Source organism: Rhamphochromis longiceps, linkage group LG10 (genome assembly GCF_057381845.1).
Source record: "Rhamphochromis longiceps isolate RC_006_pf linkage group LG10, R_longiceps_female_GT1.1, whole genome shotgun sequence".
NCBI lineage: Eukaryota > Metazoa > Chordata > Actinopteri > Cichliformes > Cichlidae > Rhamphochromis > Rhamphochromis longiceps.
Window position 1 is genome coordinate 28716714 of NC_140566.1, and position 23296 is coordinate 28740009.

Here is a 23296-nt window from a genome sequence, read left to right on the forward strand (position 1 = left end):
GGTTGATGGCAGATGATTTCAGCAGTAGTGTTAGACTTAGTTGTGTGTTTTTACTGAGGAAATAGAGATGCTAGGAGACAATCTTGTATATTGTGCGTTGTCGTATTGGAATGAAGCAACAGCAGAAATACGAGGCTACAGGCATGGGACAGTCTGTGGTGTAACGATAAAAGGCTTGGAGCTACAAACAAATTCTGGAGGATCTGGAGTGATGGAGGTATTAGGACAAGTGTAGTCATAGCAAAGTAAATGACTAAGTCAGGTTGTCCATTTAAAGAGAACATTCATAAAAACAGCAGTATTTTACATTTTCTATGTGCATCAGATTTCATGCCAGAAGACTAGGGTGTATAATGCATGGGATATACCACGGTTAGACAGCTTCTTGATTTTTATTTATTTTGGAAGCCTTTATGTGGAACATACAATACAACAATATTAAGATATTTTTTTAATTTTTCAGAAAATTAAACAAAATAACAGTAATTCACATATGTTTGACCCTCAAAGTGATCCCCCTTCCCCAGTGTGGACCTCAGTGAAATTGAGTTCAGCTCCCCTCCTTTAAACATTCCCGCTGCTGTGGGAAGAAGTCAGTGAACCTTCAGATTTAATAACTGGTCAAACCTCCTTCGAGAAGGAAACACCTCAAAAAAGTGTTTCCCATGGCAGCAGATCAGGCCTTTACAAAGTTCAGGAACAATTCCTCTTCTGCTGTAGGATGTTTCGTGTGACTGGCTCTCTGGACTTCTGGTCTCTGACTGTGTTGACTCATGGACTACCCCCCCCCCAAACACACACACGCACACACAATTTTTTCTTTCTATATTAGATTTACTAACATGTTTCGGGTCATTGGTGTCTGGTCGCTGCTGCTTTACCCAACTTCACCCTTCACCCGAGTAAGCAATATTTTTAGATGGAGTTTCTTAAGGACTGGGTGTTTCTCAACCATTAGAAATGGTTGTCTAAAATCACAAACCCCAATCGCTTATCGAAGAGACGTCAAACAACCAGCAGCTTTAGCTGATGAAAGCTTGTTTGCGTTCTTTACTTTACATCATCCTGAAATATACCAGGATGCTTTGCTGTTAACTAGAGGAGATGCAAATTTGCTTAGATGAATTTAACTGGATTGCTATGTAACGTAACAGCACAGGATCAACACCACAATCTACTGCTGACAACTGGCTGCGCACATTTGCAGTATGCTCTATGGGTGTTTGAATTCAAGGTGCCAAATAAAATTGAATTGAATTGCGTATCCAGTTGTAATATACAATCAATTGAGTGCTATAATAAAAATAGATTGTTTGTTCATTATTGTAACTTATGATTATAACCGGGGTAAATTTGGCAGGTCGGATGTGGGGGGGGATTATCAGACAGATGACATCCTGCATGGGCAGGATAATCAGGAACGATTCTGTTCCAGCGTTTCAATATAGAAAAGAAATGCTGTGTGTCAACCAATCTCAGCAGTGGCATCAGAATTCTCTGCAAAAGTGAGATTTGCAGATGTGTCTTTCATCTTGTTGAACTGCAGCTAAGCACCTGACTGCTCTCTGCAACATTCTGCAGAAATTACACACATGGTTTGTTGGCTTTGCATACTAACGCAGCTGCTGTGATAGGCTGACGGAGAGGAGCAGACGCACTCCGGTGTGAAAAGATTAAACCTAATCTGACCCTCTGACCCTTCACTGCATTGTTCACAAGTTAGAGCCCACAGTTTGTGATGCATTTGGGTCTCTTTCAGAGAATGAATTGGGTCGAGAATTAACGTCCTTCCCTGTACAAAGATTTGCATTGCAAACAGCACTTCATGGAAAAGCAGAAAAAGTCCACTTTTAAAGCAGTTTGTATTTTAGATTTTTATGTAGGAATCTGCCACAGCGGAATATTTATTAAGCCCAGTATTCCTTAAAAATTAGGCACTTTGTGCTGGTGAAATTTGAGCTTATTTCATATTAATTATTTTTCATTGGCTCTTCTGACACGGAGAGCAATGTCAATAACATGCTCTTTTATTTCATTTATATTGCATGTGATGTACTAAATAGCATAAAAAGCATCCAGCGATGACGTCGCGTGACATTAATTAATATTCTTCTTACATTATTTGCATTTCCGGGCAGCTACTTTAAGTTTGACCCACATGTCTGCAGCCAGATTAATAGAGAACAAAGTTAGTATAATCCACCGTGTTTAGCTCTCAGCATGTCTGCTTCAATAAAAGCAGCTCATACCCCTAAACATTTAATGACCTGTGTGTTTATTCTTATCCTCCCCAATTATCGTGTCACAGCTCTAATTAGCCGTGTTTAGCTGGACATATTCTGTTATCTCCTCTGTTGTGCCAGTTTCTTTGTGTTTTTTTAAGCCGCCATGCGAAATGGTGACCTGCTCTTAAAATACACATTGCTCTTAGCAGTTTTCATACTTTTCAAGCTGTATCTTGGAAATGCTTGTTAATCTGCATGTAATTTTATTAGCAGTTTACATTTAAAAAGAAAAAAGGACGACGTGGACCATATCTGGTAGAATTTTTATGTTGGCAACAATAGGATGTTTTGTATGGTTACACTGAGGTCACTTAATAAAGTCGCAAAATTAGATTTAGCATTCATCATGTTGGTTAGTCTGCTCTAAAAGCAGGCTACATGCTCCACTTTGTACAGATGTGACACCACAGACTCTGGATGGTAATAGATCAAATGACTGCTGCCACCTGAGGGAATTTGCCCCCCAGCCCATGCAGCTTAGTCGTTCCATCACAGACACTTGTTCAGGAGAACAAATGAGCACGCAGCTACTGGTGAGGGACAATGACGTCTGGTAATTATTATTAAATATGGTGTTGTCAAACTGTCACCAAGAAAAATGCCCGGTTGAGTCAAATGGCCTATTAATTATGCAGCTAAATATTGCATAGAATTTGCCTTAAATGTAATTTCAAAGGAAAAAAGTGATCTCCAGAGAAATCCTAAAGAACAATCTGTGCGTGAAGTAAAATGTCTCGCTCATTAAATAGTTTTGTAGCCTCTGAACAAATGCAGTCCCCTGCTGAGAGCGATGATGGCAAAGCAATTAGCCGTGGAGGACAGGTAGAATACCAGCGCAAGCGGTATATATGAAATGATGTCGTTTACTAAACACACACACAGGGATGATAGATAGTTTGGTGTTTACATAAAAAAAAAATCAAACTAAAACAGATAAATTGTGCTAGTAAAAATAAGTCTAGTCATATCAGCTTTATACTGTATGTATAGCCCATTTAAACCCAGTGAGCTCCATATAAAAATCTTTAAAATCTAATTATTACATAAATAATGGATTAAAGTTGTTTAATCAATAAAGCTGCCCTGACTGACTGCTTATTAATTACTGCTTTTTTTCCCCCTTTTACCATCAAACACATGCTGAGGGACAAAGAGAGAGGGGCACAGATAGTGAGCGGTTACACTGGAGCGTACCAAACCAGGACTTTGCTGAGAAAACTGAGAAGAAACACATCAATAAGGAAAAACTACAGGATAGTAAGAACTGAACTGTAACCTCTAATTGCCTTCACTGCTTTAAGCCTAAAACTCCTGAACTGAAAATTAGCTTCCCTCCAGCCCTGGGCCAAGCAGTTAAGTTTAGGAAAAGATTCTGATCTGGACTCCAACCTATTTCAATTTAACTCCAATTAGGGCTGCACGATTAATCGTTAGAAAATCGCGATCTCGATTCATACTTATGTGCGATCTCATTTCCAAATGACAACGATTAAAAAAAAAAAAAAAAAAAAAAGACGACGACGATTGTACCGCATTTTGATCTGGGACGTAATCTGCATGAAAACAAGCGCTCACTCTTCCTGCTCAACAAATGACAAGGGCGGAGCCTTATACCACGTGATGCTAAAATTAGCAGGGAAAAAACAACGGAGAGCACGTCAGGGATGACGAGAAAGTGACAGGGGAAAATCCGTCCCGGTCAACCACCCAAACATCAATAACGGGAACCTTATACAGCGCTTCCCTATACCCGTCGAACTTCCGCAGGCACAAAGAAATCACGGAGGCCATCACTTATCACCTGACCAAAGATATGGCTCCCATCAACACTGTGCAAAACGAGGGATTTAGGAAAATGATCAACACCCTAGACAAACGCTACACAGTGCCGTCCCGCAACTATTTTTCTATTGTTGCACTACCTGCTCTATACACGCAGCGTCGAGCAAAGGTGGAGACGGAATTTCAAGCAGTACAACATTTTGCGGCAACAACAAAACGTGAGACATTTGTTGTTTTTATGTTTATTTATTGTTTTTATGTTCAGTTTCAACTGTTACGAAGTTGATGTGCAGTTAATAAGTGCAATAAATATTTATATTGGAAAAGAAAATCGTGAGAGAATCGTGATCTCAATTCTAAGGCAAAAAATCGTGATTCTCATTTTATGCAAAATCGTGCATCCCTAACTCCAATGTATTTTTTAAAGTCTCTTCCCAACCTTAACCGAATGTTTTTGTACTTTTACACTAGACTTGAACTTCTGGTGGCAATTTTGGAAATTAGCAATTTCAAAAAAATGTTTATTCATACATGTAGCGTATAGGAGTGTTCAATATAATGATATAAATCGGATGACCATATGAAATCATCTATCATTTCATATTACGCTATTAATTGTTTTGCGGTGTCGCAAAATAAACTGTTTATGGCAATATTTTTTCATCGTTTTGATGGTTGCTGTAGGGGCTATATTAATTTGTTGAAGTTATCTCTTTCTCTTATATTAAATGTAACCACACTACGGACAGATAAGCGACTGTTTTTACGCGTTGTCGTTAGCAACAAAGACGGCAAACCCAGCGTGTGCCTCCGGCGCTGTCTGCTTATTTTCCACATAAACCTTTCACAATAAAGCTGAAGATCCTGTTGAGAATTTTCAAAATAAACCGAAATGATGACGAACAGATAGACCAGTCAAATCCAATGACTCATTGGTTAAAACCAATCGAGGACCTTATTTCTAAACAAGGGGCTGTAGCAAATGTCAACCAAATTTCTGTAGCATGCACATGGTTTGGTTATGAAAAGTCGGACACGGACCAGAAAATTGTACTATGCAAATTATGCATGAAACTGGTCCCCACCTCAGACTCAAACACGGCAAACCTCTTCTACCACCTACGAAACATACTCTGATGGGTAAAATTAAGTGCCAAACCATGCTACCTTTGTGAATGTTACCTACATGCGTACTTTAACGGGTAAAATGAAGTACTCTGATGGGCAAAGTTAAATGGCAAACCGTCATACCTACTTAAATTTGTGCTGGAATTACTCTGTGACAGCAGAAATGTACATAAACTATTTACGGTAAGACGTTTTGCCAAAGTAGGATGGTTTGTCAGAACACCGTTACAACTTATGTCTAAAAATGTATGTTTTCAGGCATCGGTCAAAGCACTCGACTCCATGTACTCAATGTAATGTTCTTATTCCTCTATGAATAAAACATCAAGAATTGCTCCTGGTGCTAGCTTCAGCTAGCTGTTTATTATTCTTTCTACCACGATCACTTTCTTCTTCTACTCTGTATATCTTATTGATTCCAGAGCGCCCCCTGTGGGTAGCTTCAACAATAGCAACTATCATTACATCCCCTTTCCAAACAGGTTGGTGTTATACTAACCACAATTCCAAAGAGAACTGTTACTCTGTAACATCTGAACATTCTTGTCTAACATTCAACATGTTATAAATTGTGCAACAAGCTACATTCAGTAGTATTCTTTTTTTTTTTTTTATAACCAAAAATTGTAGCACAAGTCAAACAAAATAAATCCAAATGTATACCTTACATCTTCCAGAATGAACCAAATGAATCCCATACAGCCCTCAAGCACATTAGAACTCTTCACCTTTGACAGCTTGAACAGTCAATAACACATAACTCAGCAGGTATCAATTAAGTGTGAACAATTACTATTCTAAATGAATTATTATCCGTTGTTTACTTGTGATTTATTATTATTATTTTTTAACAATTCTTTACCACAACAGTTCACACTTGTTCTATGAGCCTCTCTGTAGGTTTCTTAGGTCTGGTAGACCTTCTCAGTATCTCAGACATTGGGGAAGTTGAAGGAGGCTCACTGTGGTGCTCAACAGGGTTAGCACCTCGTTGTTCAGTTCCAGTCTCTGTGTCCTGATGTTTAACATCCTGTGTCTTTAACAGACTTCTCCGGTTTCTTCTTAACACTTGTCCATTCTCTGTCTGAACAGCAAACGATCTGGGCCCTACTTCGCTGAGAACTGTTGCTTTTTTGTCCCAGAAATCTGGACCTGCAATCCTCACAACATCTCTTTCCTGAAGCGGTTCCAGACGCCTTGCAGTTTTGTCATAGTTCCCTTTCTGTCTGTGCTTGAGTTTCATTCTTTTGTCGGTCAGCTTGTTGTCATGTGCATTGTCATTTTCCTTGGAAATGTGTGGAAGTGTGGTGCGGAGCTTGCGATGCATGAGTAGCTCAGCAGGTGATGCCCCACACTCCAGGGATGAAGCTCTGTAGCTTAGCAGAGCCAGGTAAGGGTCGGTCTTACTGTCTCTTGCTTTTTTGAACAATCTCTTTACTATTTGGACTCCTTTTTCTGCCTGTCCATTCGCTTGGGGATACAAGGGACTAGAGGTGATATGTTGAAATCCATATTGTTTTGCAAAGTCACTAAATTCTCTACAGTCATATTGTGGACCATTGTCACTGATGACACACTGTGGAATTCCATGTCTGGCAAAAAAGCCCTTCATGTGTGTGATGACTGACTGTGCTGATGTACTGGAAAGCTGTGCCACTTCTGGATAATTAGAATAGTAGTCAATCACCAAAACATAGTCCTTGCCATCCAGATGAAATAAATCCGTGCCTAACTTTTGCCATGGTGCAGTGGGTAGGTCTGCTGCCAGCATTGGCTCTTTTGTTTGTTTGTAGTGATGTTTGAGACATGTTTCACATTTCTGTATCATCTCTTCAATATCCCTGTTGATGCCTGGCCAGTAAACTGCTTCTCTCGCTCTCCTTTTACATTTCTCCACTCCAAGATGTCCTTCATGGATACGCTGAAGCATGTCTTTCCGCATGGATTGCGGTATGACAATCTGGTTTTGTCTCAGCACCAGCCCATTAGCCATGCATAAATCAGCTCGCACAGAGTAGAACCCTGGACAGACTCCTTTTGACCACCCATTCTGTATAAGGTGGGATACTTTCTGCAGCACTGGATCTTTTGTCGTCTCCTGTACAATTTGCTGCAACATGACATCTGATGCTGGGAGTGAGGCAGTTACCATGTTTACATGTGTTTCAGCCTCCTCGGCTGTAGCGCTGACTAACCTGTCACCACTTGGTGCTGGCGCTCGGGATAAAGCATCCGCAAGTACGATATATTTCCCAGGCGTGTAGATCAGCTCAAAATCATAGCGCTGCAACACCATCATCATGCGCTGAATTCTGGGTGACATGTCGTTGAGGTTCTTTTTTCTGATCGAGATGAGAGGTTTGTGATCAGTCTCTGCTGTAAAGGTTGGTAATCCATATACATAGCTGTGAAATTTTCCACACCCAAACACTAAGCCCAAAGTCTCTTTTTCAATTTGAGCATAGCGTTGTTCAGTTTCTGTCATTGATCTGGACGCATATGCTACAGGTTGCCACTTGTCTTTGTTCCTTTGGAGCAGAACTGCTCCCAAGCCATCTTTTGAGGCATCTGTTGAAATTTTTGTTGGCTTTGATGGATCAAAGAATGTCAAGACCGGCTCTGTAGTTACAGTTTCCTTCAATTTTTTCCACTCTTTCTCATGCCGGACCGTCCACTCGAACACTGTGTTGTGCTGTAGCAGCTCCCTTAGGCATGCTGTCTTGGAGGTAAGATTAGGAATGAACTTACCCAGAAAGTTGATCATCCCCATTGCTCGCAAGACACCTTTTTTGTCAGTGGGTGCTGGCATATCCAATATGGCTTGTACCTTTGACTGATCAGGTTCCACCCCTTCACTTGTAACCTTCTCTCCCAGGAAGGTCATCTCTGAAACACCAAAGAGGCACTTGTCTCTATTCAGTTTAAGTCCATTCTTGTTAACTCTCCACAAAAGTTTCTCCAGCCTTTCATCATGTTGTTGCCTTGTATTTCCCCAGACTACGAGGTCATCTATGTAGACTCTGGTGCCTTCCAGCCCTTCGATCAGGGACTCCATTGCCCTGTGGAAGATCTCTGGTGCTGATTTAATTCCAAATGGGAGCCTCAAGAAACAGTAACGCCCAAATGGCGTGTTAAAGGTAGTGTACCTGCTGCTTTCTGGGTCTAGCCTCAGCTGCCAAAATCCATGTGATGCATCCAGTTTGCTAAAAAACTTAGCTCCTGCCATTTCACTCATTATTTCCTCTCTCTTAGGGATCTGATAATGCTCTCTTTTAATATTTTCATTTAGATCTTTGGGATCAAGGCAGACTCTTAAGGCACCTGTATTCTTTTTCTTGACACAAGTGATAGAGTTCACCCAGTCTGTGGGCTCTTCCACTCGTTCAATGACACCCATTTGAGTCATTCTTTCAAGCTCTTTTTTCAAACTTGTCCGTAATGGAGCAGGCACTCTCCTTGGGGCATGCACCACAGGCACGGCATCATCCTTGAGCTGGATTTTGTAGGTGTAAGGCAATGTTCCATGTCCTTTGAAGACTGAAGGAAATTTACTGATAATGTCTGAACTTCCTTCATGCCCTTGGTGTTCCTGTCTTTTGCCTTGTTTGGCTTCTTTCATGGTGTCAGTATTAATCTGATAGATCCTCTTTACTAGTCCCAAATCCTCAGATGTTTTATCTCCTAAAAGTGACTCGTGTCCATCAGGTACGATGGTGAACAAAATGTTATGCTGTTTGCCTTTTGCTGTCACTTTAAGTCTGCATCCTCCTTTTGTTTGTATTGGCTGGTTATTGTAGGCCCTCAGCGGCGTGACTTTCTCTGTAAATCTTCTAGGCTTCTCAGTCAGTGCCTTGAAATCCTTCTCATTGATCAAGTTAGCTTTGGCCCCTGTGTCAATTTTAAATGTTACCAATGTCCCATTGACTAACAGTGGAGCAGTCCATTTATCATCTGTGACTGAACTAACACTTTGGCCAGTGTTATGTCTTGAAGACTGTGCATTGACATCTTCTTCATGTGACACCATCTTAATGAAAAATGTTTCACTTAGATCATCACTGTCATCTGTGTCTTCCTGCACAGTGTGTACTTTTTGTCCCTTGTTTTTGGAGAGACACATTTTTGCATAATGGTTTTGTCCTTTACATTTTGCACATTTTTTTCCATATGCGGGACATTGTTTTGGTCTGTGTTTCTCTCCGCATCTCTTGCAAGTGAACATTTCATTGTCACACGTTCTGTTTTTGTTGTCGTTGTTTTTGAATTTACTCCATGGCTTTCTTTTAATCGACACTGCATTCACTGCCTCATTTTCCTGTTGCGCTGCTCCTTGAACAGGCTCTCTAAACGTCAGTACATGTTGTCGTGCTAGCTCACTGGCTTGACTTATCTTTATAGCACTTTCCAGCGTTAGTTCTGTTTCTCTCAACAGTTTCTCTCGGAGCTTCTTCTCATTAGTTCCAAACACTATTTGATCTCGTATCATAGAGTCTCTGAGATCACCAAAATCAAATGACTCACCCTGATGCTGTAAGCGTGAGCGAAAGACGTATCTCTCGTATGTTTCATTTTTCTTTGACAGACAGTGCTCGTCAAATTTCTTCATGACTTCATCAAAGTTATCTTTGTCCTCGGGCTGAGCAAACACAAAAGTGTTGAAGACCTCTATTGCTTCTGTGCCGGCGATGGTGAGCAGCATGGCTATTTTTCTTTCATCTGCCCGTCGATCCACTCCGACAGCTGCAATATACAGTTTGAACTGCTGTTTGAAAGTCCTCCAACTTGCATCCACGTTTCCAGTCAGTTTCAACGGACTTGGCGGTTTTATTGCATCCATCTTGTTGCGTTGCTTCTTATTCTTAACCCGTCTCCTGGTACCATGTAATGTTCTTATTCCTCTATGAATAAAACATCAAGAATTGCTCCTGGTGCTAGCTTCAGCTAGCTGTTTATTATTCTTTCTACCACGATCACTTTCTTCTTCTACTCTGTATATCTTATTGATTCCAGAGCGCCCCCTGTGGGTAGCTTCAACAATAGCAACTATCATTACACTCAACGCCCAGGTGGAAACACTTCATGCAAGTCGAGTTGCCCGAGATTCACAGAATTTACAGAAAATGTAAATTTTCCTTGTGATATTTATCCATGTCATGACGATAAATGACTTATGAGATTTTGGTCATATCGCACACCCCTAGTAGCGTAGTCTCATAGTATATTTATAGTTTGGTGCCACCAGTGATGCCGGTAACGCGTTGCTTAGTAACGCGTTACTCCGAATATGACCCCTTTTTCAGTAACGACTAATCTAACGCGTTACTATTTCCATAACAGTAGTCAGATTAAAGTTACTTGTCCAAACCACTGTGCGTTACTATTTTTTTTTAAGCAAAAAGATTTGGTTTTTTCTTTTCGTCTCAGCGGATGACAAACGCATACGTGTCGTGAAACGTCACATAAGCGACAGGTCACGTTTCCCGCTCACAAGCAGCCAGCGACGTAAAAAAGTGTAAACAACAATGGAGGGAGAGAGATGTTCGTTCTTTAGCTGGAAATATGGTCACTATTTTGAGTTTCTGTCAACTAAAGATTTAAATATTAAGGTTCGTTGTACACTCTGTGTTGGCGAAAAAGTGTTATCTACCTTCAAAAACACTACGTCAAACTTAAAGAAACATTTGGAGTCGCAGCACAGCACAGTCAAACTCACAGAGAGAGTCCCACCAAGTGGTCCGAAGCAGAGAGCCGTGACTTCCGCAGAAGGTCCTACACCCCCCAAACAACAAAAGTTGGACTTTGGTGCAAAACCAGTAAGTGATGAAGAATTGAAGAAGTTGGTCACGCAGTATATTGTAGAAGAAATGCTACCTATAAACACTGTTGACTCGCCCTCGTTTCGTGCCATAATAAAAAAGATCCCTACTTCTGTTAATGCCGAGCTGCCTCACCGAACGACTTTTACTTCTTACTTGGAGAAGGAGTTTACAGAAATGGAGAGAAATTTGAAGGCCACACTGAATGAGATTGACTTTGTTTCAACTACCGCGGATATTTGGACTGCTAACAACAGAAGCTATATGGGAGTAACGCTCCACTGGATCAGTAGAACCACATTAGAGCGTCACAAGGTTGCATTAGCATGTAGGCGAATTCGTGGTAGACACACGTATGATGTCATTGGTACAGAAATCGAAAACATCCACTCCTCTTATGGATTACTCAACAAAGTAGTTGCAACAGTTACTGATAATGGATCCAACTTTGTTAAGGCGTTTCAAGTTTATCATCCTGTCACGGAGTCCGATGATGAGACGGAGGAGGAAGAGTCCAGCCCCAAAGACGATGATGTCACTTTTTCTGATCTGTCAGAAATCCTCTCGGCTGAGAATGAAAGTGATGGTCAGCTGTCTCTTCCCCCGCACCGCAGGTGTGCTTCGCACACCATCAACATAATTTGCACACGTGATGTGGAGAAACATTTAACAACCAATGCAGAGAGCAGGGCTGTGTATAGGAGCAGCACAGCAAAATGCACAGCTCTTTGGACCAAATCGAGTAGATCTACACTTGCATCAGAAACAGTGGAAGAAATCAGCAAAAGAAAGCTCCTAATACCAACATCCACAAGGTGGAATTCCTTTTTTGATGCTGTAAAGAGAATTGCAGAAATCCCCATGGGTGAGCTGAATACTCTGTGCACAAAGCTAGGACTGAAGTGCTTCAAAGATCAAGAATACCAGTTCCTGCATGAGTACTGCATGGCCATGAAACCTCTGACTGCAGCACTGGACATTTTACAAGGCGACTGTCCATATGGAACTTTACTACCAACACTTGAAGTTCTGATGCAGAAGACCCAGGCTGTGAAAGATGACCTCTCCAGGATGACTGCAGGCCTTCCAGATGCCATTGTACAGGTACGCTCTATCTTGAAATTAGTCAGATTTTTTGCTTCATACAATTCACAAACATGGAACAGAATATTAATTATCATTGAAAAATAAGATTAAAACAATTAAAATGTTTACAAGTAACCTAAAACAAAATTAATCCATAATACTGATCTCATATTAGGCATGGTTTGCAAATAATTCAATAACATAATAAATTGTAGGCATAAAAATATCAATTATGTTTTTTAGGCTATTCAGACTCGTTTCGCCGGTGTGCTGGATGACAAAGATGCCCTTCTTGCAGCTGCAGTTGTCCAAAATTCAAACTCCGATGGCTGAGAGATGCAGGAAGGAGGGAGCGAGTAAAACAGCTTCTGACAGCAGAGTGTTGCACCACTGCTCCTCTGGCAAAAAACCCTGCCAGTGTGCCCAGTGCTACTACATCTAGCAGCCAAGGTGAGATGGACTTTTTCACTTTTGAGGCAGAGCCAGAGGAGGAGACCTATTCTGCAGAAAAAGAAGTCATGGACTACCTGATGTCAGGCTACGACCTTCAGATTCTGCATAAATTTTCAAGCATAAAGACAATTTTTTTAAAGTATAACACTCCAACCCCATCAAGTGCTCCTGTGGAGCGACTTTTTAGTCTGGGAGGTTTGGTGCTCACGCCTAAAAGAAATCGACTTTCTGACAAAAGGTTTGAGAAGCTTCTGTTAATGAGGTACAACCACTGGTTTACTCGCTCCACTCTACTGTTTCCCCCATAACATGCGATGACAACATATACTGAAAAAACAGAGAATGGGGAATCCAATTTAAATAACTATTTACAAGTAATTGAATTAAGTTTATCAAAGTCACTTAATAAACTTATTAAAGTTTTCAAGTTGATTAACTTAAAACAATTACCTGCAAGGAAGTAAGGCAATTTAAGTTGGACCTGCAGTCTCTTTTTTTTTTTTTCATAAGATTAGTCCAAAGTTACAAAAGCGGACAATAGTGCTTACATGTGGATGGTATAAAAAGTATCTTAAGGGAAGTCAAGAAAGACTCTTTGTTTGTTTGTTTGTTTTTTTATAAAAAGTATTTATGTTAAGTGAAGTAACAAGACTGTCTTTATTTTCATACAAACAAGTATTTCTGTCAGGAAAAAAGTTTTAAGTTCAACTTCAAATGTCAGGAGATATATTGTTGACATTACTGTTAAAATACACTTCCAATAAAGTGAGTATTGGCAAAATCGGTTGATGTTTTTATGTTGAGGCAGTGGGGAGTGTTATTGGCAGCTTCTGAAAGTAACTAATAAAGTAACTAGTAATCTAACTTAGTTACTTTAAAAAATAAAGTAATCAGTAAAGTAACTAAGTTACTTTTGGAAGGAGTAATCAGTAGTCCGTAATATATTACTTTTTCAAAGTAACTGTGGCAACACTGGGTGCCACTGTGCTAACTTCTGCACCACCACGATGCTTAGACAGATACAGAAATATCAACCAAATTTCTGTTGTCCTGTTAACCAAATTATGTAGTTGGTTGAACGCAGCCTGTCTAAGTAATGCAATATACTATACGTTTTTAGTCACTCTATAAGGCACACATTTGCTTTGAAGCCCAAAAATTAGCCCTAGGGAGGGTATATTTATATAAATTCTACTTGTGAGGACAGAAACTGATTTCGTTTTATTTCTGAGGGTTAAGGCCGCACGGATGACAGGACATGAGCTGTAGAGCTGTAGTCCTCTGCTTTCCATGGACAGCCATCAGTGCTGACAGAGATGCATGGCTGTGTCGCACTCGAATCACTTTCAGAAACAAAGAGCGTACACTGCAATCACAACAGTGCTTGTCGTCATACCTGAATAATCAGAGCAACAAGGTAAATGTGTCAGAGGACAATCATGAACATTGCTTCGCTCTAAATTACCCGAAAAACACAGTCAGTGGCTTCACCAGTGACATGGAGTTATTTTGGCAACTATTCCACTCACTTGCGCTCTCAGCCTGACCCAAACAAGACCGGTTGTGTGTGTGTGTGTGTGTGTGTGTGTGTGTGTGTGTGTGTGTGTGTGTGTGTGTGTGTGTGTGTGTGTGTGTGTGTGTGTGTATCTAACCTTCCTCCTACACACTGGCACTGAACAAAGATGCATTCTCTAACATTTGAAGCAAAAGCTGAGTGAGTGTTTGAGCAGAGAAAGTAACGCTCTGTGTCTTTCTCACAGTTCGTATCGTTGTTCCACCACATGATAATCTAATACTGTAATTAAAGACAAAAAAGAAAAACAGCTGACTTTGCGGTTGTTAATTTCCAAAAGGTTTGTGTATAAATAACTGCTGCTTCACAAACAACAATATAATGCATTAATGCTAAGATTTATATATTTATCACCGCGGCCGCTGTGGGATGCAACACAGTGATGTTGCCATGCTAACAGGAGACCAATGCAGTACCTATAATTATCATAAAACAGTAAAGATGATGCACTGATGTAAGAATGATGTAGCACAGTGAGAGGCTTTAGTCACTCAGACATAGAGACCAGTCCCTGACCCCTGACAGCCTCTTGTTGCTAGGGAAAAATACGTTGCTAAGATGTTGCTGGAGGTTGTCATCTTTCATTAGGTGGCATTAGTCACAAACAGGTACAGTACTACTACAGTACTACACCAAAACCTTGTTATTTTCTTCGTCAGATTGTCGCAGTCACCTGTATTTAGCAGAGAAGACTTGATTTATCTGCAAACACTCACAAACTTGAACTTTTATAGGTGGCTGGTGTGCATTTCCACTTTGTGTCACATTTTTCACAGTTTCACAACCACTTGGCGAGTAGTTTGCAAATGTTTGGAGTCAAGTTGGCGTGCAAACTGTTAGCTACTTCCTAAACTTTCTACCAACCAAACAACCACTTGGAGATATTTGGTGCAGCTCTGCATACCTTGATGCAATCAATTTCAGCCACCAACAGGCAGCAAACCACTTGACAACCAGTCAAGGAACACACATCTTTCTCCTAGTGACCCATGGTTGCCAGGGGGGCACCAACAAGTCTCTATGTCTGTGTGTGGCCCAATGAATGGGTAAATATAATATTTAGCAGCAAAAGGAAGATAGCAGCTAAATAAGTCCAAGAAACAATGAAAGGAAGTATTAATATCACTATTAAATTCATCCAATGGAAAAGACAAACGGTTGCTCCTTGTTTGATGGCAGTGAGCTGTTTTTGCTAACATGTAAGTCATGAGAATTCAGGCTAATAAAAGACAGAAGTATCAGTAAAAAAGTCCCTTTATTACCTTCGTTGGCTGTTTTTAACCCTAGAAAAAATTACAGTGCACAGCTCACACATTGTGTGCACTGCCTTTTTGATATTAATTATAATAATAACTTTATTTGTACAGCACTTAAAAACTGAGTTACAAAGTTCACCACAGTTTGAATTAAAGTCACCATTAAAGATAACTACGCGTGTTTGAACATACAGACAGTCTAATCAGGGAAACCTGATTTCCAAGCTAGCTTCAGTCTAACACATCCTGGGTCTGACGTTACAGTTGGACATTTCTGAAACACCTCAGCTAGGAGGTGTTTAGGAGGCATCATAAATAGATACCCAGGAGGTGTAGTGAGTCACAAATAAGCCCTTAGCTCAGCCACCATTCAGAAGAAGTTAAATTGCACCACATGTGTCCATGATCTCACTCTTTTGGCCACTACCCAGAGCTTGTAACCATAGTGAGGGTAGGGATGTACATCAACTAGCAAATTGTTTGTTAACAGTAAAATAACCCTTAATTATAGTTTAAGTAACAATTAAATTATAGTCTGTTAGGTTTTAGCCCTTTACTTTGGTCCATTTTTTGTTAAAGTTCCTCTTTCCTTATTTCACTGTGAGCAGTCAGGGTGCTTTATACAACTTGCTTCATTGACCCATTTTTTAATGGTGTTTCTACAGAAGTGCTTACAAGTTCAAATATCAGCGACCTCGACTACAAGCTCAGAGGTCAGGTATATCTCATGCACATATCTTTCCACGTAGCACTTTTAATTCTTATCCCTACTTTTATTTTTTTCCATGTCTATTTAAGTGCTATTTATGACACTATGTTTGCACTGAAGCACCGCAGCAATTTCCTAATGTTGTAAACCTGCTCAACATTTGGCAATAAACCCCATTCTGATTCTGATTCTGATTCTGATTCAAATTAATACCGTAGGTATATCTACAAAAAATCTCAGACGAGTTCGAATATAAGTGACCCTGGCCTTGAGGTCAGAGTAACTTTTTTGAAAATCTTGTGAATGTGATAACTTGAGAACATGTTGATTTTGAATGAACGATGTATGATTTTGAAATCGATACCATAGGTTTATCTACTAGAAAGCTGAGGGGTAGCACTGGTGGTTGCCATTATTTTTTTTCTCTGTCAGACACACAGAACATGCTCGGATCAGCATGATGTTCTGCTACCAACAAGACATTTGCACAGTGCCCTCTGGTGGGCAAACTGTTCAACATCAACATTCATAACACAGTTGAAGGGTGTTTCTTCCGGTTCTTTTTTTTTTTTCTTTTTTACTGTTTCTATTGGCCTTCTGAAACCTACATATGTGTGAATGGGTAAGACTGGCTGATATATCAGTCCTGCAATATATATACATTTGGCTTTAGTTACTTTTTGTAGTTATACATAAAGTTTCCCACAGCCTTCACTATTTTATTTCAAAGTTGAAAAAAAGGAAGGTTCATACATCAGCTTTGCAAATCTAGTGCAAACCTGCATTTGAAGTGTGTAAATCCAGTTCTGTTCATTTTTTGGTGTTTGTCTTCAGTTAAGACTCTATGCATAAACACAAACACACTGTTTATATACACTCATTACTTAATGGTTTATACTTTATGACTCACCAGAGACATCCAAGCACCCGGTGAGGTGGAGTGCCAGGCCCTCCTTCACATTTACTACTCCCTCCTCATTCATCGCCTTTCAAAATGCACCTTCTATATACTATACAAGGGCACGCTCGCAGAAAGCCCTCATGCGTATGCTAAAGCGAACTTGGTATTTATCTGCTGTTGTGCCGAGCCACGGTGAGCTGACTCCCACAAGCTGGCTGTCAAGGGCAAGGTGTTCGTCTTTGACGCAGGCTCCTTGATTTTCTGTGATCCCTCCCAGGCATCTTCGCTGCAGCTGCACTGCTTCATTATGACATAACCTCCACTAGGCTGCTTCCAAACAACATTGCCCCCTTCAAAATATCACATCTGCCATCGCAGTCTGAATTCGCAATGGTGGATTATCTTTGTGAGTGTGAGATGGAAAGCAAGAAGGAGTAAAGAGACAGAAAAAGAAGAGTGCTTTGAAACCTGCTCCAGTTACTTTTAGCGAGGAGCCTGACTATTGGTCATCCTTCAGTTACACTTTATGTTCACCAAAAGCAGCTCTTATGCTTTCTGTAAACATTTTTACTCAGTTTAATCAATTTCATTCAAGTGGAATCGAGTGCCATGAGATGCAAGTACTGCGCTGCTTTTCATTTTACATCCCTGCCTCTGCAGCTCTGCAGAAAAACACTGTTTTGTACATTTTATGGGCTAATTCAGCAATTCAGTGTTACGCTTCTATAATACTGGGAGACACCAACAGGCCAGTGTCTTTTGGTTTCTTGTTTTTGTCAAGCTTCAGAATATATCACATGAACTTAGATTTTCATGAAGCCCCCTCTCCTTGACAAAAGCAACCATTGTCATCAGGGGTCCTCTTAACCTCTGACGGTGATTACCTGAAGTCTATTCCCAGTGCTACTTTAAATAATAAAAACCAGTCTAAAGATGTTTCAAGAGTAGCATAAGAATGCTTGGTATTTAACTCAGTCTAATCTTCAGTAGTTTAGTTCTGTGCAGAGTAAAACATACGACCCTTTAGTACAGACTGTTGTTAGCATCTAGCGTTTGCACAGATGGTGATATTTCAATGAAACAATGACATTTTTATTATGTGAGTGCTGCTGTGCTCCATTCGAAGTCAGCAGTAGTAAAAACACAGCTGGCAGGTTTCTGCTCAAACTGACTTATGTTTTATAGGAAAATATACATTGGCAACAGCTAATATCACACCTGAATTGGGACTTTTCAGCTCATCGAAAGGCTGTTATCAATTATCAGTTCCACACATAAAAGAAGACAGCGTGCTCTACGTTTTAGCCAGGCTGTTATCCATTCACTGTAATGAGTGATAAACATGCAATGCCATGATTATGTAGGAAAGCTAAATCTGGTGGCAAATGTTGGCGTAAGATAGCGACTGTGACTTTATAAGATCTGCTTAAATAATGTATGTTTTTTCTCCTTTGTGCCTCAACCTATCTAAACTGTTAAAAAGATTAAAAAGAAAAGCCAAAAAAGTCACGTTAGAGCATTAGGCTATTGCCACTTCTCTGCCGCCTCTCTCTTCTCCCAGTGCAGAATTGTGTTGCCGTTTTAACCTTGAAGCACGTTGTCCTTTTCTTTGGTTCAGCGGGGCAGAATGACTGATGCTGAATGAGGTAATAACTACTAGGAGCCAGAGGAGGCCACTTATGGGTGATATCTGGGCCTGATAACAACTGGAAACTGCCATTCAGGTGGCTGATAAGATTTTAAATAGGTGATCACTGTGCCAGCAAGACTTGGATATTGCACCATTTTTGCATTATCTTATGAGAACTTCACCATTGCCAGAAAGAAAATGCACACTCCTTTAATTGGCTTTTAAAATTAAGAATTATTCCAGAATTGCCACTGATATATTGATAATTAGGAGGTCTGCTAGTCTGGTCTGCTAGTCTGGTTACCCTCCAGACATTCACCATTGGTGAATGTCTGGAGGGTAACCCTGTAATGCATGTCAAAATTTTCCTTCCATGTTAACCAGATTCACTATTTCTTAGACTAATTAAACAGACATCTTACCCCTACCATAAAACCTACTGTCACAAGTGCATATCTGTTTGGCTTGAGGAACAAAATCTAGTAATACATGTTGGGCTGCCTGTTCTTCCCTATTCTTTGCCCAAATGCTTATGTTCATGAATCTACTCATACATGCTTCCATTACCACTCACTAAGGCAAAGACAGTATGTTCTACTTCAAATATACACCTACCCAGCTACTTGTATAAAAGGGCTAAGAAGGGCGTTCACACACACACACAGCCTTGTTCTCCCGTGGAGGATCGGTACAGTTGCAGCTTCTTGAGCAGTGGATGATTTTTCCACTGGAGGCTTGCAAGGTTCAAGGTAGAAGGCTTTTGTGACAGCAGCTTAACAAGCCAGGTGAAAGTACAAAAATAAACCCAGAATACCCCTATGCAGCTAAATTGTATTGTAAAGCTGGAGTGTTGGATATATACATAAAAAAGATATACGTATATACATAAATATTTTTTAAAAAATACACTTGCAATATGTTAGCCAGGTAACAAAATTAATACTTAATGAAAAGTCAAGTACCGTGCTTCATTAATGCATTGAGTGTTGACTAATCTCAGTGTATAATTTCCAGCACCAGCTCTACTTAACACAGTAAATGATATACTTTAACTCAAACTATTTGTATGTATTCCAAGAATGAACTAGAGAAAGAGGAATCAAGCCTATTATGTGTTACCTTACTGTTACTCTTACATAACATAAATACAGATTACCATTACTGTTTGTTTCTTTTTATTTTAGAGTCCAAAACAACACCTTTGAGTTCTTTTTAGGTGGAAGCAAGAGTAACAAAACCCCTCCAGTAAAATGCAGCTGAGAGGTGAAGTCTGCGAGAAATGGCAACACTTCACAGATTTTTCAGCAGAACTCGTGTCAGTTATGACCAGGAGGATCAATTCAGTCCTTATGCAGAAAGGTGGACATACAGAATTGGAGGAAATCAGTTCAATGAAATGTACTGTAACTTTATTTGCAGATGGATCTTAAATATAAACTTTTCGTTATATTTAAATTACACATTCTGGTTTTTTTTTTTCATTCTTCTTTAACGGGTAGATTTGTAACCATTTAGCACATTAGTGATACTGACCCATGTGATACGCAGTTTTGTTTGGTGTGCTAAAAATATACAGTAGAAAGCTACATTCGGCTGCTCCTTTATTCACAAGGGGTCATCGCAACAGGCAGCTCGGCTTGTTTGATTTTCTTCTTATGCCTGAGGCCCTTCCTGACACAACCCCAAAGGGATTTGTGTCTTTTCCCGGGATAAAACCAGGGAGCTTTTGCTCATTAGGCAGACGTGTACGCTACAGTATAGAGCCTCTTCTGAGCACATGCAGTACAACTGACAAATAACTATGTATACAGATACCACTGTTCATCTCAGTCCAAACTAATAACCTTGTTATTTCAACCCAGTCTAATTCCTAGAGAATCAGATACTGCTGTTTGTAAAAGATGTCCTTCAGTTGACAGTAAGACCTCGCTCTGCTTCAGAATGGTCAACATTTGCTTAAGACGTGACAGCCCAGCCCTAACCCTGACTCTAGTTCTAGGCAAGTTCTAGTTCGAGTCTTGGCAATCAGGGATAAAATCCTAAACAAAAACGATTTTTTTCACACAAAAAGTCAGTTTTGCTTCTTTTCTCCAAAATACAGGTTAGTGTTGCCAGGGTTAAGAAAAAGTAACTCATTATATTAATCTTTGACAGAAATACATTTAGAGTGTTAATTTCAAGGAGACACAGATGGATGGAGTCCAGCCGAGACGAGCTGCCTCACAAGTCTTTCAACACTGAAGCTTTTTAAACAGCTCTTCACAAAGTGCATCTGTCTTCAAATATGAGGAGATCATTATATGTGCATTGCTGTCTTTCTCTTAGAATGAACATGTTGCAAGGTGGGTTTCTTTTTAGACACGAGAGACTGAATAATTTGGGGCATTCCCAAAAAAATCTGTTTACAATATTGATACTCCACATTTTAAGTGAGGCTGGTGCGGTAATTTCAGCCAGTTTTCCCATTAAGTGGTTAAAGAAATAAAAAAAATAAATGAAATGTATAATTAAGCTAGTCATTTACAAGACCAGGTACAGGTACATCTGAAGGGTTGTCTTTGCATTTGGAACATTTTGCTGTGAACAGACAAGTGCAGCCAAAGGAGCTCTTTGACCACATGTGAAACAAGCCACCCTTAAGCTGTGAAAAGAGAAAAATCTATCCAAGATACTGATACAAATGTAGGATAGGCAAAATCTACAGTTTAGTAAATCCTGAGAAAGAAAGAAAGAAAGAAAGAAAGAAAGAAAGAAAGAAAGAAAGAAAGAAAGAAAGAAAGAAAGAAAGAAAGAAAGAAAGAAAGAAAGTGCTGATGAACTCATTAAAGCAAAAAGAACTGGACGTCCTCGGAAGACAACAATGGTGGATGATCGCAGATTTATTTCCATGATGAAGTGAAATCCCTTAAAAGCAGCCAACCAAGTGAACAACACTGTCCAGGAGGGTAGACGTATCAATACCCCAGTCTACCATAAAGAGAAGACTGCATGAAAGTAAATAGAGAGGGTTCACTGCACAATGCGAGCCACTCATAAGGCTCAAGAATAGAAACGTTAGATTGGACTTGCTGCTGGCTTTTTTAGATGGATGTTTTTAGCACTGTTCTGGAAAAACATTCTTTGGACAGAAGAAACCAACATCTACCAGAATGATGGCAAGAAAAAAAGTACGGAGAAGCTGTGGAACAGCTCATGATCCAAAACATACCGCATCATGTGTAAAACACATGCAATGGCTTGGGCGTGCATGGCTGGGACACTAGTGTTTATTGATGATGGGACTCAGGACAGAAGCAGCCGACTGAAGTCGGAGGTGTTCAGAGACATACTGTCTGTTCAAATCCTGCTACATGCAGATAGACAATGACCCAAAAACATACAGCCAAAGCAACCCAGGATCTTATCAAAGCAAAGAAGTGGAATAATCTTGAATGGTCACCTGTTGGTCACCTGATCTTAACCCAACTGAGCATGCATTTCACTTGTTGAAGATTAAACTCTGGACGGAAAGGCCCACAAACAAACAGTAACTAAAAGCCACTGCAGTAAAGGCCTGTCAGAGCATTACAAAGGAGGAAACCCAGCATCTGGTAATGTCCATGCGTTCAAGACTTCAGGCTGTCATTGGCAGTAAAGGGTTTTCAGCTAAGTATTAGAAATAAACATTTTATTTTCAGTTATTTCATTTATCCAATTACTTTTGAGCGCCTCAAATGAAGGGATTGTGTTTAAAAAATGCTCACAATTTAACCCACTTAATTAAAGCTGAAAGTCTGCCATTCAACTTATTTCATTTAAAAAAAATTGTGCTAATGTACAGAACCAAAATGATTAAAAAAAAGGTGTCTCTATCCAAATATTAATGGACCAAACTGTGTTTCTTTTTTGTTAATAATAAACATAATGTTTCAATCTTTAGGTATGCTAGCAAATAACTGCCGGCTAAGTATTTAACTTTTTAGCATAAATAAAACTGTGGTTTGTGTAAACAGATATAAAGAAGAGTGTTATAAACGGGAACAGAGCTGGAATTTTTAGCTTGATGGGAAGAAATATTTTAGTGCCACTGAAAAGCAGCGTCCTCTAAAAGCAGACGTTACTAAAGTTCTTTACATCAGCGCCACGGACCGGTTTGTGCCCGACAATATTTTCACGGACCGGCCTTTAAGGTGTCGCGGATAAATATAACAACATAAAACTAGTACCGGTAACGAAAAAAATACGATTTATTCATAACACACGTGAAAAGACCCAGGAAAACTGAGTTAACGATAAAACGATAACAAAATAACGCTAAAAACCGATAAAAACCATGAAAACCATACATTTCACACCCGAGTCTCACTCTCGCGGCCTGGTACCAAATGACTCACGGACCGGTACCGGTCCGTGGCCCGGGGGTTGGGGACCGCTGCTTTACATGATTTTGAGGTAAAGAAAAGACGATACCAATGAATTTAAAAGCATAAATATATTAGTAAACTGAAAATAAGAATAAGGTCAGCGGCGTCACAGCGAGACTATGACTGTTAACAATGACTGAAGTAATAGACTGGATTTAGGTGGTGACAAAAGCTAGAAAGCATGGACTTCACCTCCTAGAGTGGTGAGGAGGCTGGGTATAAGAGTGTAATTACCCCCGCCCCACCCCGTCTCGCCCACTCTGACACCCAATAA

General features: G+C 40.0%; 2 protein-coding genes across 4 annotated transcripts in view; both read left to right on the forward strand.

The window, feature by feature from the left end:
- The window catches only part of cadm1a (cell adhesion molecule 1a), a 503561-nt gene that overhangs the window by 362962 nt on the left and 117303 nt on the right, over window positions 1–23296 (forward strand). The window lies entirely within an intron of this gene.
- Window positions 10597–12430, forward strand: LOC146661154 (uncharacterized). Its single transcript, XM_085421617.1, has 2 exons — window positions 10597–12115; window positions 12341–12430. Exons 1-2 carry the CDS (start codon window positions 10718–10720, stop codon window positions 12428–12430), a joined length of 1488 nt encoding a protein of 495 aa, XP_085277743.1. The 5' UTR covers window positions 10597–10717.